Genomic DNA, 17,825 nt, shown 5'->3' with positions numbered 1-17,825 from the left:
TGTTCAGGCATTTACGTTTATCAGCAATATATTTTTAAAATTCTGCTTACCCTTTTCAGCTGGTTCAAAAAACCAAATAAACTCCGGGAAAGAAACAAAAAAATGTTCAAATGATGGGAGAAACAGCATAGATCTTCAAGAATGGTGCAGTGAAAGATTAAAAAGGGTGGTAAAGTATTATGCATTTTTTGTTCCGAAACAGTGGATGCAGGACTTCCTCTAAAAAGCAATACACCCTATCCTCGTTATATGCAAGGGATACGTTCCTCGAAGTTGACACATAATTAAATAATTATTTAAATGGAGAAAATAGGGATGCGTTCCTGAGGGCTTCCTAAATATGTTTTATCTGTAATACTTAAATTAAGAAATTATACAAATGGGTATCATTTGTTTGATTGTCTAATTTTGAACTAACAGCTGATTTACAAGTAATCTATATGCACTAGCACACCTGCACGTTTTACGAACCTTCAATAAAATAGGAAGTAGAAATATTGGATGGGGGTAAAATTTAAGGATGTTGGAAAGCCTGAGTTTGCTAAAACAGAGCATCCCTGGACACCTTAAGTTGGGGAAGAAGCGGATGAAGAAATTGCAGTGGGCTTACCCAATGTTCTTTTTCCTTCTAGATAGAATAAATATCAGAGGATTGGGAAAATGGTAGATATGATAGTCATGTTGAATCTGAGAAGCAAAGGCACATCCAACATGTAGAAGTTCCGGGCAATGGGGAAGCTTCAGAGAGAATAAAGATCAGGATAAAGTAGTAAGAGGCATTTGAAGTTGCCAGAAGTTTAATTTACAACTGAAAAAATAACATTGACTTCTCAAACTTCCGCTAATGCCCCACCTCCCCCTCGTACCCCATCCATTACTTATTTATATACACACACGTTCTTTTTCTTTCTCTCCTTTTTCTCCCTCTGTCCCTCTCACTATACCCCTTGCCCATCCTCTGGGTTCCCCCCCTCCCCCTTTTCTTTCTCCCTGGACCTCCTGTCCCGTGATCCTCTCATATCCCTTTTGCCAATCACCTGTCCAGCTCTTGGCTCCATCCCTCCCCCTCCTGTCTTCTCCTATCATTTTGGATCTCCCCCTCCCCCTCCCACTTTCAAATCTCTTACTAGCTCTTCTGATGAGTCCTGATGAAGGGACTCGGCCCAAAACGTCGACTGTACCTCTTCCCAGAGATGCTGCCTGGCCTGCTGCGTTCACCAGCAACTTTGATGTGTGTTGCTTGAAAATTTGTTTTCTCATTCTGCACTTTCCATGCAACCATAGAAGATGAATCCCCGCTCTTCTGAAAATAAACTCATCCATCCTCAACGTTCCAGAATCCAAACAGTCCTTCCAGTTGAAGCAGCAGTTCACTGGCATAATGCCTTCAGTCTCTCTGTACTGAAGAAACCAAATGCAGATTAATGATTACTTTGTGGAGCATTTTTGCTTTGTCCTGACCTCCCAGTTCCTTGGCACTTCAGTTTTCTAGACATTTCACATTTTGAAGTGTGTGTGTCTCTGTGTCTATACTCCCATGCACTGTATTAATAAATCCTGATGCAATCTTGAGGCGCTGCAGCTCACCCTCCACCTGGTCATGTTGTAGACTTGAGACCACGATGGAATTCAACAATTTCACGTCACTCATTCTCTGTACTTGTACTGGAATTGTCCAGTTCTACTGTAGGTTATCTGTAGTATCAACTCTTCCTTCATCTCGGCATTAAAACTGCCTAATCAGCATTTCAGCTTTTACATATTCTTTCGCATATTTTCTCTAGCCTCCCTTAGTTATCTATTAACCAGATGGTTTAATCAATGGCTTATCACCCAATGACCCTAACCTCACACTATTAGAGATTTTCTTTCTTGTCCATCTCTCCTGCACCCTCTCTGCAGCTTAAAATTAATTTATTTTCTATCTTACTGTTCTAATAAAGGGTTCGACCCAAGACATCAATGCTGCTTCTTCGTCTGTTGATGCTGCCTGACTTACCCATGAATTATCATTGGCAGACAAGCTTAAAGTGAAGCCTGACATTTCACCAAATATAGTGCCTTGTACTTCTTCCTCCCCTCCCCCCACCTTCTTACTCTGACTTCTCGCGTTCCTTTCCGGTCCTGAAGAAGGGTCTCAGCCCAAAATGTAAACTGTTTACTCTTTTCCATGGACGCTGCCTGGCTGCTGAGTTCCTCCGGCATTTTGTGGGTTGCTTTGGATGGCCATCTGCAGATTTCCTCATGTTTAGAAATATATTGCCTTGCTTATTTAAGTGTCTGTCTGGCTGTCTCTTAAATTGTTCTCTTAATTGTATTCAATTCCATACTTCTTAGATAATGCATTCCAGATTTTCATGTATGCAGTCCAGGGATGTGGGAAATGTCATAGAAGAATATTTCTCATCTGCATTCACCAAGAATACAGTGGAGTAAATGTTCAGGGAAAGGGACACCAAAGTTCTGGGGCATTTCAACATTAGATTCAAGATTGTTTAATGTTATTTCCTGCACACAAGTATACAGAACAACAGAATTATTGTTACTCCAGTTCTGATGCAGCACAAAATTAACATAAAAGAAACAGAACACAAAGATAATAAAAACAATAAATATAAATACATATGATTGCTTATATACATAGATTGATTTTATATCCATAATGTGATGCTAGGCTGTGCATAAGGTGACTGACAGGAGATAATGAAGTAGTGGTGCAATTAGTGGGTGGAGATGTTGATCAGCCTTCTGCTTGGAGAAAGAAACTGTTTCTGAGTCTGGTGACCCTGGTGTGAATGCTACAAACAGTCCATTAGAAAGAATATGCTAGAGGTTTTGGAATGCATAAAAGTGGACAAATCTCAGGAGGTGTTTATAGGTTATGGGAGGCATGTGGGGGGACTATTGAGGCTCTATTGAACAATTGTGTATCTTCATTAGCCATTGGTGAACTACCAGATTACTGACAGATAGCAAAAATGTGTTCCTTTATTCAGAGAGGAAAGCAGGGAGAAGCCTCATAACTATAGACTGGCGAGTTTTACATCAGTAGTAAGAAAGCTATTGGGGGAGAAAAAGGGATACAATTTACTTGAAAACACAGGATTGATTCAGGATACACACATCAAAGTTGCTGGTGAACGCAGCAGGCCAGGCAGCATCCGTAGGAAGAGGTGCAGTCGACGTTTCAGGCCGAGACCCTTCGTCAGGACTGTTAGTCCTGACGAAGGGTCTCGGCCTGAAACGTCGACGGCACCTCTTCCTATAGATGCTGCTTGGCCTGCTGCGTTCACCAGCAACTTTGATGTATGTTGCTTGAATTTCCAGCATCTGCAGAATTCCTGTTGTTTGCGTTTAAATTGATTCAGGATAGTCATCTTAATTTTTAAAAAATAGAAAATCCTGCATCAAAAATTAGTTTTTTTCCAATATGGTATCTAAGCACATTGATGAGGAAATTGTGGTAGATGTTGTCGATATGGACTTTAATTTGGCCTTTATCACGATCCCACATATCAGATTAGAGCCTTGGATTCCAGACAGCTACAAAGCTGGATCCAAAATTGACTTGGCATTGGGAAACAACAGTAATGCTGGAGAGTCAATTTTCTGATTCAAAGTCTATGGCCAGTGGTATATCACAAGGATCAGTACTGTCACCTTTGATCAACACACTTCAAAGTTGCTGGTGAACGCAGCAAGCCAGGCAACATCTCTAGGAAGAGGTACAGTTGACGTTTCGGGCCGAGACCCTTCGTCAGGACTAACTGAAGGAAGAGCTAGTAAGAGATTTGAAAGTTGGAGGGGGAGGGGGAGATTCAAAATGATAGGAGAAGACAGGAGGGGGAGGGATGGAGCCAAGAGCTGGGCAGGTGATTGGCAAAAGGGATATGAGAGGATCATGGGACAGGAGGCCCAGGGAGAAAGAAAAAGGGGGGGGGAGAACCCAGAGGATGGGCAAGGGGTATAGTGAGAGGGACAGAGGGAGAAAAAGGAGAGAGAGAAAAAGAATGTGTGTATATAAATTAATAACGGATAGGGTACAAGGGGAGGTGGGGCATTAGCAGAGGTTTGAGCAGTCAATGTTCATGCCATCAGGCTGGAGGCTACCCAGACGGAATATAAGGTGTTGTTTCTCCAACCTGAGTGTGGCTTCATCTTTACAGTAGAGGAGGTCGTGGATAGACATATCAGAATGGGAATGGGACTTGGAATTAAAATGAGTGGCCACTGGGAGATCCTGCTTTCTCTGGCGGACAGAGCGTAGGTGTTCAGCAAAACGATCTCCCCGTCTGCATCGGGTCTCACCAATACATAGAAGGCCACATCAGGACGCAGTATATCACCCCAGCCGACTCATAGGTGAAGTGTCGCCTCACCTGGAAAGACTGTCTGGGGCCCTGAATGGTGATAAGGGAGGAAGTGTAAGGGCATGTGTAGCACTTGTTCCACTTACAAGGATGAGTGCCAGGAGGGAGATCAGTGGGGAGGGATGGGGGGGGCAAATGGACAAGGGAATCGCGTAGGGAGCGATCCCTGTGGAAAGCGGGGGCGGGGGGGAGGGAAAGATGTGCTTAGTGGTAGGATCCCATTGGAGGTGGCGGAAGTTACGGAGAATAATACGTTGGACCCGGAGTCTGATGGGGTGGTAGGTGAGGACAAGGGGAGCCATGCTGGAATTTCAAACAACACACATCAAAGTTGCCGGTGAACGCAGCAGGCCGGGCAGCATCTCTAGGAAGCGGTACAGTCGACGTTTTGGGCCGAGACCCTTCGTCAGGACTAACTGAAAGAAGAGCTAGTAAGAGATTTGAAAGTGGGAGGGGGAAGAGGAGATCCAAAATGATAGGGGCTTCCCCCCCTTTCTTTCTCCCTGGGCCTCCTGTCCCATGATCCTCTAATATCCCTTTTGCCAATCAACTGTCCAGCTCTTGGCTCCATCCCTCCCCCTCCTGTCTTCTCCTATTATTTTGGATCTCCCCCTCCCACTTTCAAATCTCTTACTAGCTCTTCTTTCAGTTAGTCCTGACGAAGGGTCTCGGCCCGAAACGTCAACTGTACCTCTTCCTAGAGATGCTGCCTGGCCTGCTGCGTTCACCAGCAACTTTGATGTGTGTTGCTTGAATTTCCAGCGTCTGCAGAATTCCTTGTGTTTGCTGACACCTTTGATGTTTGTAATATACAGTTGCAACTTGCTTGTGAATGTATAGGGCTTAATATTTCAATTTGCAGATGATGCCAAAATTGCTAGTGATATAGATAGCAAGAAAGATTATTTAAGGCTGCAGCATAATGTGGATTAGCTGGAAAACTGGGCAAATCAATGGCAATGCAATTTAATCCTGATAAGTATAAGGTGATGTGTTTGGGAAGGCAAATAAGTATAGTATGTATACGGTAAAAAATAGTGGAGCAATGGGAGGGTTGATGAACAGACAGACATTGGAATTCAAGTCCAAAGATTCCTTGAAACTGGCTGCACCAACGGAAAAGATGGCGAATAAAGCACTCAGCATGCTTATATTCTATAGTCATAGTCACAGTCATAGTCGTACTTTATTGATTGCGGGGGAAATTGGTTTTCGTTACAGTTGCACCATAAATAATAAATAGTAATAAAACCATAAATAGTTAAATAGTAATATGTAAATTATGCCAGGAAATAAGTCCAGGACCCACCTATTGGCTCAGGGTGTCTGCCCCTCCAAGGGAGGAGTTGTAAAGTTTGATGGCCACAGGCAGGAATGACTTCCTATGATGCTCTGTGCTGCATCTCGGAGGAATGAGTCTCTGGCTGAATGTACTCCTGTGCCCACCCAGTACATTATGTAGTGGATGGGAGACATTGACCAAGACGGCATGCAACTTAGACAGCATCCTCTTTTCAGACACCACCATCAGAGAGTCCAGTTCCATCCCCACAACATCACTGGGCTTACGAATGAGTTTGTTGATTCTGTTGGTGTCTGCTACCGTCAGCCTGCTGCCCCAGCACACAACAACAAACATGATCGCACTGGCCACCACAGACTCGGAGAACATCCTCAGCAGCGTCCAGCAGATGTTAAAGGACCTCAGTCTCCTCAGGAAATAGAGATGGCTCTGACCCTTCTTGTAGACAGCCTCAGTGTTCTTTGACCAGTCCAGTTTATTGTCAATTCGTATCCCCAGGTATTTGTAATCCTCCACCATGTCCACACTGACCCCCTGGATGGAAACAGGGGTCACTGGTACCTTAGCTCTCCTCAGGTCTACCACCAGCTCCTTAGTCTTTTTCACATTAAGCTGCAGATAATTCTGCTCGCACCATGTGACAAAGTTTCCTACCGTAGCCCTGTACTCAGCCTCATGTCCCTTGCTGATGCATCCAACTATGGCAGAGTCATCAGAAAACTTCTGAAGATGACAAGACTCCGTTGCCAGTGAAGTCAAGAGTGGTACATCATGTTACAGCTTTACAAAATATTGTCATACCATACCTAGACTATTGTATGCAGTTCTGGTAGCCACACTAGAAAAAGGATGAGGTTGTGCTGAAGAGGATGCAGAGGAGATCCACCAGGATGTTACCTGAAGTGGGACATCACAGTTAAAATGAGAGACTGGAGAAGGGGAGAAGGGAGCAAGGAAAATCAATAGAGTAAATAGTAAAAATCTCTTTCCCTGATCAAGGACAAGACAGTGTAAGTTTAAGATGAGAGTGGAAGGTTCAAAGAGGATTTGAATGGGATTCACAATCCCATACATTTTGATGATCTGTTGGAGACAGACACCTTTACAACACTTCATCTAAACAAATATTTAGATCACCAAAGGCATAGAAGCTACAGAGCTAAATAGGTAATAGAAATCAATGTAGGTAGGTCGAGAAAGTGCAAGGCATGGGCCAAATGGCCCAAATCTGCGCTGAATGATTCTAGGATTGTTTCTTGCATTTTCTGTTTTCATTTTAAAAGTCTGATGTAATGACTTGGATACTAATATATAGGGAATTAGGATAAGAAGAGACTACAAGAGAGTAACAGGTTAGGAAAAATGAGAAGGCAAGTGGCAAATATTATATATATATACATACACACACACACACACACACACACACACACAGTGCCAAAACCTTTACAAGCAGTAGGCTTCTTAAATGCAACTCAAAAACATGTTGGATATTGGATTTCATGATAAGGTTTTAAAGACAAAGGACAAAATCTTTATGAAGCACAGTTTAGGCTGAGAAATAGAAGATAGAGTTTAATCCAGATAAAAGTGAGGCAACATGTTTTGGGAGTGCTAATGAGGCTGGAATATATAGCATGAATGGAAAGGTCTTAAGCAGTCCTGAGGAAGAGGTACTTTGGTATGCAAATCTGAAGATCCCTGAAGCTGACAATGCAAGTTGATACATGATTAAAAAGGCAAATCTGATGCTGCCCTTCACCAGTCAGTGCACTGAAGAGAAGGACAGGAAGGTTATATTGTAATTTAATAAAACATGATGAGGTGTAGATAAGATGGATTGAAGGAATCATTTCCCATTAGAGAATAATAAAGCAAGCGGACATAGAATTACGATATTAGGATAGGGGTAAGAGATGTTGGGCGTTCCAAGTGGGATCCTTTTAACCCAGAGAACAGCAAATGTCTGGAATCCATTACCAGGGAGGTTGTAGAAGCAGAGTTACTAATAGCACTTGAAGAGCTTCCAGATGAACATTTGAATTAGGCATTAAAGGCTACAGCCAAGTGCTGGAAAATGGGATAAGGATGGGTGCTCACTGGTTAGCATGGACATGATGGGCTGAATTGCCTGTATCCATGTTGCATGACTTCTAACTAAGACTCAGCTGAAGCACTGGGCTAAATCATACTTGTGTGTGGATCCAGTTCCAGAAGTCAGGTGATCGGGAGATCAACATCAGACTTCTAGCTCTGCCAGTGAACTCTTCAGAGTACTAATGTACTGAATGTAGGTTCAGGCACAATTAACACACATAAAAGTTGCTGGTGAACGCAGCAGGCCAGGACAAAGGGTCTCGACCCGAAATGTCGACTGTACCTCTTCTTAGAGATGCTACCTGGCCTGCTGTGTTCACCAGCAACTTATGTGTTTTGGTTGAAATTCCAGCATCTGCAGATTTCCTCGTGTCAGGCACAATTAGCTAGTTTATGAAACAAACCACCCCAAAGGCAAGTCGTAGGTTTATTTATTTTTACTTTATTAAAACTACCAGAACCTAAAGACAGGAATAAGTATAACTAATAAATTTATCTGAATTTATTTTTAAGTCCTATATCGGCAACATTTAAAACTACTGAACTCTTGGGTTCAGGGTGCTCTAGGTGAGATCTCAAGAGCTACAGAAAGGATAGAATGTGCATGAAAAAAATTTTACTAAGATACAGAAAAAGTTCTACTTCCAATTCAAAATTGTATACAAATAATTCTGAATCAACTGCAGTATTTACAACTGTTTACTTTTTCTGATATCTGGCAGTTTCCAACAAAATTCTCTAGGCAAAATATTCATGCAATTGTAAAATGGTTCATTAACTCCATTCTGTGGAACTTATGGCAACCAAATTTGAAAGTGGAGGAACAAGCCTGTACCACATAGACCTGACAAGGTCTGCCCAAAAAAAAAGCATTTGGGTCAACAGATGGTAGGAACAATTAATATCTATTTGGAGATACATTACAGAATAGGCCCTTCTGTCACTTCGAGCCACACCACCCAGTAATTACCCCACCAAACGCCCCAATTTAACCCTATCCTAATCACAGGACAATTTATAACAACCAATTAACCTACCCAGTACATTGCTGACTGTGGGAAGAAACCAGAGGACCTGGAAAAATCCATGCATTTCACTGGGAGGATGTAGATTTGCCTTTCAGAAGATGCTGGTACTGAAACTGCAAATTCCAATGCCTCGTGGTATTCGCTCTGCTACCGTGACTGCTGTGCCCTCTTTGCAATGGTACTTGCGTGTTGGTCCCAGGACAGAGCCTGTGAAATGATAATATCACGGAATCTGAAGTTACTGACCCTCTCCACCTCTGATTCGCTAATGAGGACTGCCTCATGGACCTCCAGTTTCTTCCTCCTATGGTCAATAATCAGTTCCTTGATTTTGCTGATGTTGAATGAGAGGTTGTTGTTGTGGGACCACTCAAGCAGATTTTCAGTCTCCCTCCAATATGCCAATTCATCATCACCTTTGATACAGCCAATGGCAGTGGTGTCATCAGCAAACTTAAATATGGCATTGGAGCTGATCTTGATCACAAGGTCATGGGTGTAAGCAAATAGAGCAGAGGGCTACGCACACAGCCATGGGTTGCGCCTGTGATGATTGTGATTGTGGAAGAAATTTTGCTGCCATCTCCTGTCAGATGTTACTGGTTCCATACTGTCTTGGGTCTGCAAGTGAGGAAATAGAGGATCTAGTTACACAAGGAGGTATTAAGGCCTTGGTCTTGAAGGCTAGTGATTGAATGTTGAGCTGTAGTCAATGGAGAGCATCCTGATGTATGTATCCTCATTGTCTAGATGGCATCTGTTGACCTGTTGTGACTGTAGGCAAATTGGAGCAGATCCAAGTCACTTCTCAAGCAGAAATTAATATGCCAACCTCTCAAAGCACTTCATCACAGAGTTCATAAGTGCTACTGAACGCTAGTCATTAAGACAGATTACCACATACTTCTCAGGAACAGACATGATTGAAGTCTGCTTGAAGCAGAATCAGAATTAATATCACTGGAATACACTGTGAAGTTTGTTGTTTTGCAGCATCAGTACATTGCAATACATAATACCATGAATTTGTTAACTGAGTTATCAGTTAATTGGGGCAGCCACTTATTCAGGGCAACTCTTAAAGAACTAAAACGACTAGACCACTAGATGCTATACCACTTAATTCGGATAGGAGACTGTGGCCAAACAGTTTTCAACTAGGGTCAGTCATGTTTACTTGTGTGGCCATTACATACTACATCTGCTTTTTCTGCTTAGAGTGAACAGTTTTTAAATAAAGTCAGTTACATCTGTTTGTCTTCAAAAATTAGCCACTTTTGTCACTGATAGTGGTCCAGAAATAAGCAATAAGACACTGCAGTTTCAAACATTCAGGCTTACAGATGCCAGAAACAGCTGGGAGTGAAAATGAAATGTTTTCACTACTTCAACAAGTCAGGAACTATGAAGACTTAAGGTATCAACAATCATTTTGAATGTTGCAATGAAAATTAAGATTTAGAGGATGCAATCACTGAAAGCATTGCATGAAAGGCAAATGCTTTGAGAGGCTGGTCAAGGACCACATCTGCAACATGCTATTACTCAAACTGGATCCCCTACAATTCACCTGCCGAAACAACTGGTCGACAGATGACGCAATAGCCACTGGTCTACATACTGTCCTTGCACATCTGGAGAAGAAGGATGCTTATGTGAGAATGCTGTTCTTGGACTACGGTTCAGCATTCAACACCATAATTCTATCCAGGCTCGACAGGAAGCTCAGAGACCTTGGCCTTCACCCTGCCTTGTGCAGCTGGATACTGGACTTCCTGTCAAATCACCAGCAGGTGGTAAGAGTGGGCTCCCTCACCTCCAACCCTCTGATTCTCAACACAGGTGCCCCTCAGGGCTGTGTCCTAAGCCCTCTCATTTACTCTCTGTATACCCATGACTGCGTCACTACCCACAGCTCCAATCTGCTAAGTAAATTTGCCAACAACACTACATTGATTGGTCTAATCTCAAGCAATAACGAGCTGGTCTACAGGGAAGAAGTCATCTCTCTTGTGTCAAGAAAACAACCTCTCCCTCAATGTTGCAAAAACAAAGGAGCTGGTTGTAGATTACTGGAGGAATGGAGACAGGCTAACCCCTATTGACATCAATGGATCCGGGGTTGAAAGGGTAAACAGCTTCAAGTTCCTCATCATCCACATCACTAAGGACCTCATGTGGTTTGTACACACCAGCTGTGCGGTGAAAAAGGCACAACAGCACCTCTTTCACCTCAGACAGTTGAGTAAGTTTGGTATGGGCCCTCTAATCCTAAGAACTTTCTACAGGGACACAATTCAGAGCATGCTGACTGGCTGCATCACTGCCTGGTATGGGAACTGTACCCCTCTTAATCGCAGGATTCTGCAGAGAGTGGTGCGGACAGCCAGCGCATCTGTAGTTGTGAACATCCCATGATTCAGGACATTTTCAAAGACAGGTGTGGGAAAAGGGCCCGAAGGGTCATTGGGGAGCTGAGTCACCCCAACCACAATCTATTCCAGCTGCTACCATCCGTGAAACAGTACCACAGCATAACAGGACCAACAAGCTCCGGGACAGATTCTTCCACCAGGCCATCAGACTGATTAACTCATGCTGATATGACTGTATTTCTATGTTACATTGACTGTTCAATTTATTATAATTATAAATTACTATGATTACACATTCAGAGGGAGACATAACTAAGATTTTTACTCCTCATGCATATGAAGGACGTAAGAAATAAAGTCAATTCCATTACCTGCACTAAGTCCCTGTGCTGATTTTGTTTATTTACAGTCAATCAAAAGAACATGGCAGCATACTCTGAATGAATTCCTCAATCAATAACATAGGAACCAATATACCATTGTCTAGTACAATTGTAGTTTTGGTAGTCTTCCAATTTGTTCTGTATTTCATTTAAATACATAATTTGTTACACACTCAAGTGATAGTTCAATTTTTTTTTTAAAAAACCTTTTTAACTATTGCCATGAAACTTCAGTTAACTGGGGCAGCTGCTTAATGGGGCCAAAATGTACTGGTCTCATTGTCCTAATTAACTGGAAGCTACTATAATTTTTAAAAAAAACACTAAATTACGATAAAAATATTTTTAAAACGCATTAAATAAGTAGTACAAAAAGAGTATGTGGGTTGACAATCTATCCATTCAGAAATCTGATGGCAGAGTGGAAGCTATTCCCAAAGCATGTGCGTGTCTTCAGGCTCCTGTAACTCCTCCTTGATGGTAGCAATGAGAAGAGGGCGTGACTTAGGTGACAGATCCCTAATGATGGATGCCGCCTTTTTGAGGCATCGCCTTTTGAAGATGTCCTCAATGCTGGGGAAGCTAGTGCCCATGATAGAGGTGGCCAAGTTCGCAACTTTCTTTAGCTTTTTCTGATCCTGTGCAGTCGCCTGTCCCTACCAGATAGTGATGCAAACAGTTAGAAAGCTCCCCACACCACATCCGTAGAAATTTGTAAGTCTTTGTTGTCACACTAAGTCTCAAACTCCTGATGAATTATAGCTGAAGTCATGGTTTCTTTGTAATTGCATCAATCTGTTGGACCTCGGATATCTTCAGAGATATTGACACCCAGGAACTTAAAACTTCTTACCCATTCCACTGCTGATCCCTCGACGAGGGCTGGTGTGTGTTCCCTCGATTCCCCCTTGCTGAAGCCCACAATCAATTCAGAATCAGGTTTATTATCACCAGCATGTGTTGTGTAATTCATTAACTTAGCAGCAGCAGTTCAATGCAATACACAATATAGAAGAAAAAAGTAAACAGTAAATCAATTACAGTATATGTATATTGAATAGATTCAAGATTGTGCAAAAAAACAAAAATAATTATATTAAAAAGTGGGGTAGTGGTCACGGGTTCAATGTCCATTTAGGAAACGGAAGGCTGAGGGGAAGAAGCTGTTCCCAAATCGCTGAGTGTGTGCCTTCAGGCTTCTGTATCTCCTACCTGATGGTAACAATGAGAAAAGGGCATGCCCTGGGTGCTGGGGGTCTGTAATAATGGACACTGCCTTTCTGAGACACCGTTCCTTGAAGATGTCCTGGGTACTTAGTAGGCTAGTACCCAAGATGGTGCTGACTAATTTTACAACCCTCTGCAGCTTCTTTCAGTCCTGTGCAGTAACCACCACAACACCCACCACCCCCCCCCACCGCCCACACCTGACATGATGCAGCCTGTCAAGATGCTTTCAACAGTACATCTGTAGAAGTTTTTGAATGTTTTTACTGACATACCAAATTTCTTCAAACTCCTAATGAAGTACAGATGCCGTTTTGCCTTCTTTATAACTGCATCAATATGTTGGGACCAGGTTAGGTCCTCAGAGATCTTGTCACCCAGGAACTTGAAACTGCTCACTCTCTCCACTTCCGATCCCTCTAGACAGGTCATTACAGACTTCAAACCTCCTAGTACTGTGCCCCCTTCCAGCTCTACTTCCCTCCCTGATGAGCTCAATTACTTCTACGCTCGCTTTGACCAAGGGAACAGGGAGGTCACCCTCACAGCAGATCTCCCACCTGCTGAACTGCCTCTCTCACTTTCCACCTCTGATGTTTACGCTACCCTGAGCAAGGTGAATGTACGGAAGGCAGCTGGTCCGGATGGAATACCTGGCCGTGTGCTCAGAGTCTGTGCAGGGCAGTTGGCCGGAGTCTTCACAGACATTTTTAATCTGTCCCTGGCCTAGGCAGTTATCCCCACATGCTTCAAGATCACCACCATCGTGCCAGTGCCGAAGCATTCCACTGCCACGAGCCTGAATGACTTCCGTCCAGTTGCACTCACCCCCAACATTGCAAAGTGCTTTGAGAGACTGGTTCTATCACATCTGAAATCCTGTCTGCTCACTACCCTGGACCCCCATCAATTTGCCTATTGTACCAACAGGTCAACAGAGGACGCCATCTCCATGGCACTTCACTCTGCCCTGACCCATCTGGACAGCCCCAACTCTTACATCAGAATGCTGTTCATTGACTTTAGTTCGGCATTCAATACTGTGATCCCCTCCAAGCTGATCGCCAGACTTCGCCAGCTTGGTATCAGCTCATCCCTCTGCAATTGGACCTTGGACTTTCTGACTAACAGACCCCAATCAGTTAAGTTCGACAACCTCACCCCCTCCACTCTCACCCTGAACACCGGCATGCCTCAAGGCTGTGTGCTGAGCCCTTTTCTGTACTCCCTTTTCACCTATGACTGCGTTCCTGTACATGGTTCTAATGCCATAATCAAGTTTGCAGACGACACCACGGTGGTTGGTCTGATCAGAGGTGATGACGAAACGGCCTACAGGGATGAGGTCCAGCACCTGGCTGCGTGGTGTGCCAACAACAATCTGGCCCTTAACACCCAGAAGACCAAGGAGATCATTGTGGACTTCAGGCATGCTAGGAGTCACACTCACGTCCCCATCTACATCAACGGAACTGTAGTGGAACATGTATCAAGCTTCAAATTCCTTGGTGTCCACATTTCCGAGGATCTTACCTGGTCCCTGAACTCCTCCATCCTGATCAAAAAGGCACAAAAGCGCCTTTATTTCCTGCAGAGCATCAAGAAAGCTCACCTCTGTCCCAGGATACTGACTGACTTTTACCGCTGTACCATTGAGAGCATACTCAATAACTGCATCACAATGTGGTATGGCAATTGTCCCATATCGGACCGCAAAGCACTCCAGCGTGTGGTGAAAACTGCCCAGCGGATTATCAGCATCCAATTGCCCACCATTGAGAACATCTACCATCGACACTACCTGGGCAGGGCAAAAACCATTATCAGGGATGCATCTCACCCTAACCATGGACTTTTTATTCTCCTCCCGTCCGGTAGGCACTACAGGAGCCTCCGCTCCCACACCAGCAGGCACAGGAAGAGCTTCTTCCCTGAGGCTGTGACACTGCTGAACCTCTCATCACAGCGCTAAGCAGTATTGCATCCGTATTGAACTATCTCAGTACTTTTATATTTGTGTGCTGTAGTACTTAATTTTTATTCGCAGTTGTTTTGTAAATAACACTATTCTTTGCATTTCTGGTCAGGTGCTAAATGCATTTCATTGGCTTTATAATCTGTACTCGGCACAATGACAATAAAGTTGAATCTAATCTAATCTCTTTGAGGATTGGTATGCGTTCCTTCAATTTACCCTTCCTGAAGTCCACAGTCAGCTCTTTCGTCTTACAGATGTTGAGTGCCAGGTTGTTGCTACAACCCCACTCCACTAGTTGGTATACTTCACTCCTGTATGCCCTCTTGTCTCCTTCTGAAATTCTACTAACAATGGTTGTATCATCAGCAAATTTATAGATGGTATTTGAGCTATGCCTAGCCACACAGTCATGGGTGTAGAGAGAGTAGAGCAGTGGGCTAAGCACACATACCTGAGGTGCACCAGTGCTGATAGCCAGCGAGGAGGAGATATTATCACCAATCCACATAGATTGTGGTCTTCTGGTTAGGAAGTCGAGGATCCAATTGCAGAGGAAGGTACAGGGGCCCAGGTCTGTAACTTATCAATCAGGATTGCATCTGCCGTAGACTTATTGTGGCAATAGGCAAATTGCAGTGGGCCAGGTCCTTGATGAGGCAGGAGTTCAGTCGTCATGACCAACCTCTCAAAGCATTTCATCACTGTAGTTGTGAGTACTACTGATCAATAGTCATTAAGGCAGCTCACATTATTCTTCTCAGGCACTGGTATAATTGTTGCCTTTTTGAACCAAGTGGGAATTTTCGCCCATAGCAGTGAGAGGTTGAAAATGTCCTTGAATACTCCCACCAGTTGATTGGCACAAGTTTTCAGAGCCTCACCAGGCACTCCGTCGGGGCCTCCCGCCTTGCAAGGATTCACCCTCTTTAAGGACAGCCTAACATCGGCCTCTGAGACAGAGATCACAGGGTCACCGGGTGCAGCAAGCATCTTCAGAGCTGCAGTTATATTCTCCCTTTCAAAGCAGGCATTGAAGGCGTTAAGTCCATCTGGTAGTGAAGCATCACTGCCATTCATACTATTGAGTTTCACTTTGTAGGAATTAATGTTTTGCAAACCCTGCCAGAGTTCTTGTACATCCAATGTCACCTACAACCCCATTCTAAATTGTCTCTTTGCCCTTGAAATAGCCCTCCGTAAGTCATACCTGGTTTTCTGGTACAGACCTGGGTCATCAGACTTGAATGCCACCGATCTAGCTTTCAGCAGACAATATACCTCCTGGTTCATCCACAGATTTTGGTTTGGGGTTGTACAGCAAGTCGCTGGAGGCACACACTCATCCACACAGGTTTTAATGAAGTTGGTAACAACTGCAGAATACTCATCTAGATTCGAAAATGAATCCCTGAATATGGTCCAGGTCACTGATTCAAAGCAGTCCTATAAGTGCTCCTGTGCTTCTCTTGTCCATACCGTCTTGGTCCTCACTACTGGTGCTGCAGTCTTCAGTCTCTGCCTATACTCAGGGAGTAGAAGTACAGTCAGGTGATCAGACTTCGTGAAGTGAGGACGTGGATTAGCACGGTAGGCATTCTTGATGGTGGTGTAGCAAAGGTCCAGTGTGTTGTTTCCTGTGGTATTGCAAGTGATTTGTTGATGGTAATTGTTTGATGATTTTTTTTCAGACTGGCCTGGTTAAAATTCCCCAAAATGATGGTGAAGGCATTAGGGTGTGCTGTTTTGTGCATGTTGATCCCATTGCTCAGATCATCTAAAGCCTGATTGACATTGGCCTGTGGTGGAATGTAAACTGCTACCAAAATGATCACGGAAATCTCCCTGGTTTTCCAACCTTCCTTGGTTATAATGACTTTGAATGTAAGGTTGCTGTTACAACACCACTGAAGCAGCTGATTTATTGTACTCCTATATGCCCCCAAATCACCATCCGAAATTCTGTCAACAATAGTTGTGTCATTAGCAAACTTATAAATGTGTCTGAGCTGCACTTGGACACACAGTTATGGGTGCTAAGACAGTACAGCAGTGGGCTTAGCATGCATCCTTGGGGTGTGCTGTGTTGATTGTCAGCAAGGAGGAAATGTTATACCCAATCTGCACTGACTGTGGGCTTCCAATGAGGAAGTCAAGGATTCACCTGCAGCTGGAGATACAGAGGCCCAGGTTTTGGAGCTTGTTGATTAATACTGAGGGCATGATGGTGTTGAACGCTGAGCTATCATCAGCAAAAGGCAGCCTAACATAGGTATTGCTTTTGTCCCGGTGATCCAAGGCTGAGTAGAGAACCAGGGAGAATGTATCTGCTGTAGACCTACTGTAGTAAAAGGCAAATACAAGTGGATCCAGGTCCTTGCCTAGGCAGGACTTAATTCTGGACATGACCAATCTCTTAAAGCCCTCCCCCTCACAGTAGATGTGAGTGCAACTGGGCAATAGAGATTGACACAGCTCACCTTGTTCTTCTTGGGCACTGGTATGATTGTCGCCCTTTCAAAGAAGACAAGAACCTCTGACAGCAACAGTCAGAGATTGAAGATGAACTTCAACACTTCCACCAGTTGGTTGGCACAGGTTTTCAGTGCCCTACCAGCTACACCATCTGAACCTACTGCCTTGCAAGGGTTCACCCTCTCAAAAGATGTTCTGACATCAGCCTCTGAGACAGAGTACAGGTGCATCAGACTGCCAAAGGAGAGGTTGAAGATGTCAGTAAACTCTCCAGCCAATTAATTAACATAGGTCTTCAGTACTTGGCCAGGTACACTGTCTGGGCCAGATGCCTTCTCTGGGTTCACCACCCACTGGAGAATGCTCTTACATCAGCCTCAGAGACTGAAATCATAGGGCTGTTGAGGGCTGTAAGAGCTTGTGAAAGCACCTCCATGTTCTGTCAAAGTGAGCAGAAAAGGCATTGAGCTCATCTGGAAGCAAGACTTTATTATCATTTATGTTCCTTTGTTTTGCTTTGTATGAGATGATGGCATACAAGCCCTGCTACAGCTGTCAAGCATTCCTTTGTGATTCGAGTTTGGTCCAGAATTGC

General features: G+C 43.8%; 1 protein-coding gene across 5 annotated transcripts in view; it reads right to left on the bottom strand.

Annotated features, from left to right (window-relative positions):
• Positions 1 to 17,825, bottom strand: part of rell1 (RELT like 1) — a 59,934-nt gene that overhangs the window by 26,183 nt on the left and 15,926 nt on the right. For 3 of the 5 annotated variants that reach the window (XM_063043311.1, XM_063043310.1, XM_063043312.1), the window contains exon 2: positions 1,128 to 1,401. The exons of 1 other annotated variant lie outside the window; for it this stretch is intronic. In XM_063043311.1, the coding sequence (XP_062899381.1) occupies positions 1,128 to 1,380 (253 nt within the window). In that variant the 5' untranslated portion in view covers positions 1,381 to 1,401. The remainder of the gene's footprint in view (positions 1 to 1,127; positions 1,402 to 17,825) is intronic. One more of the 5 variants, XM_063043313.1, reaches the window with a different exon arrangement.

Source organism: Mobula hypostoma, chromosome 3 (assembly GCF_963921235.1).
Source record: "Mobula hypostoma chromosome 3, sMobHyp1.1, whole genome shotgun sequence".
Taxonomy (NCBI): domain Eukaryota; kingdom Metazoa; phylum Chordata; class Chondrichthyes; order Myliobatiformes; family Myliobatidae; genus Mobula; species Mobula hypostoma.
Note: the sequence above shows the minus strand (reverse complement) of the source record. Positions and strands in the feature narration are given on the sequence as shown.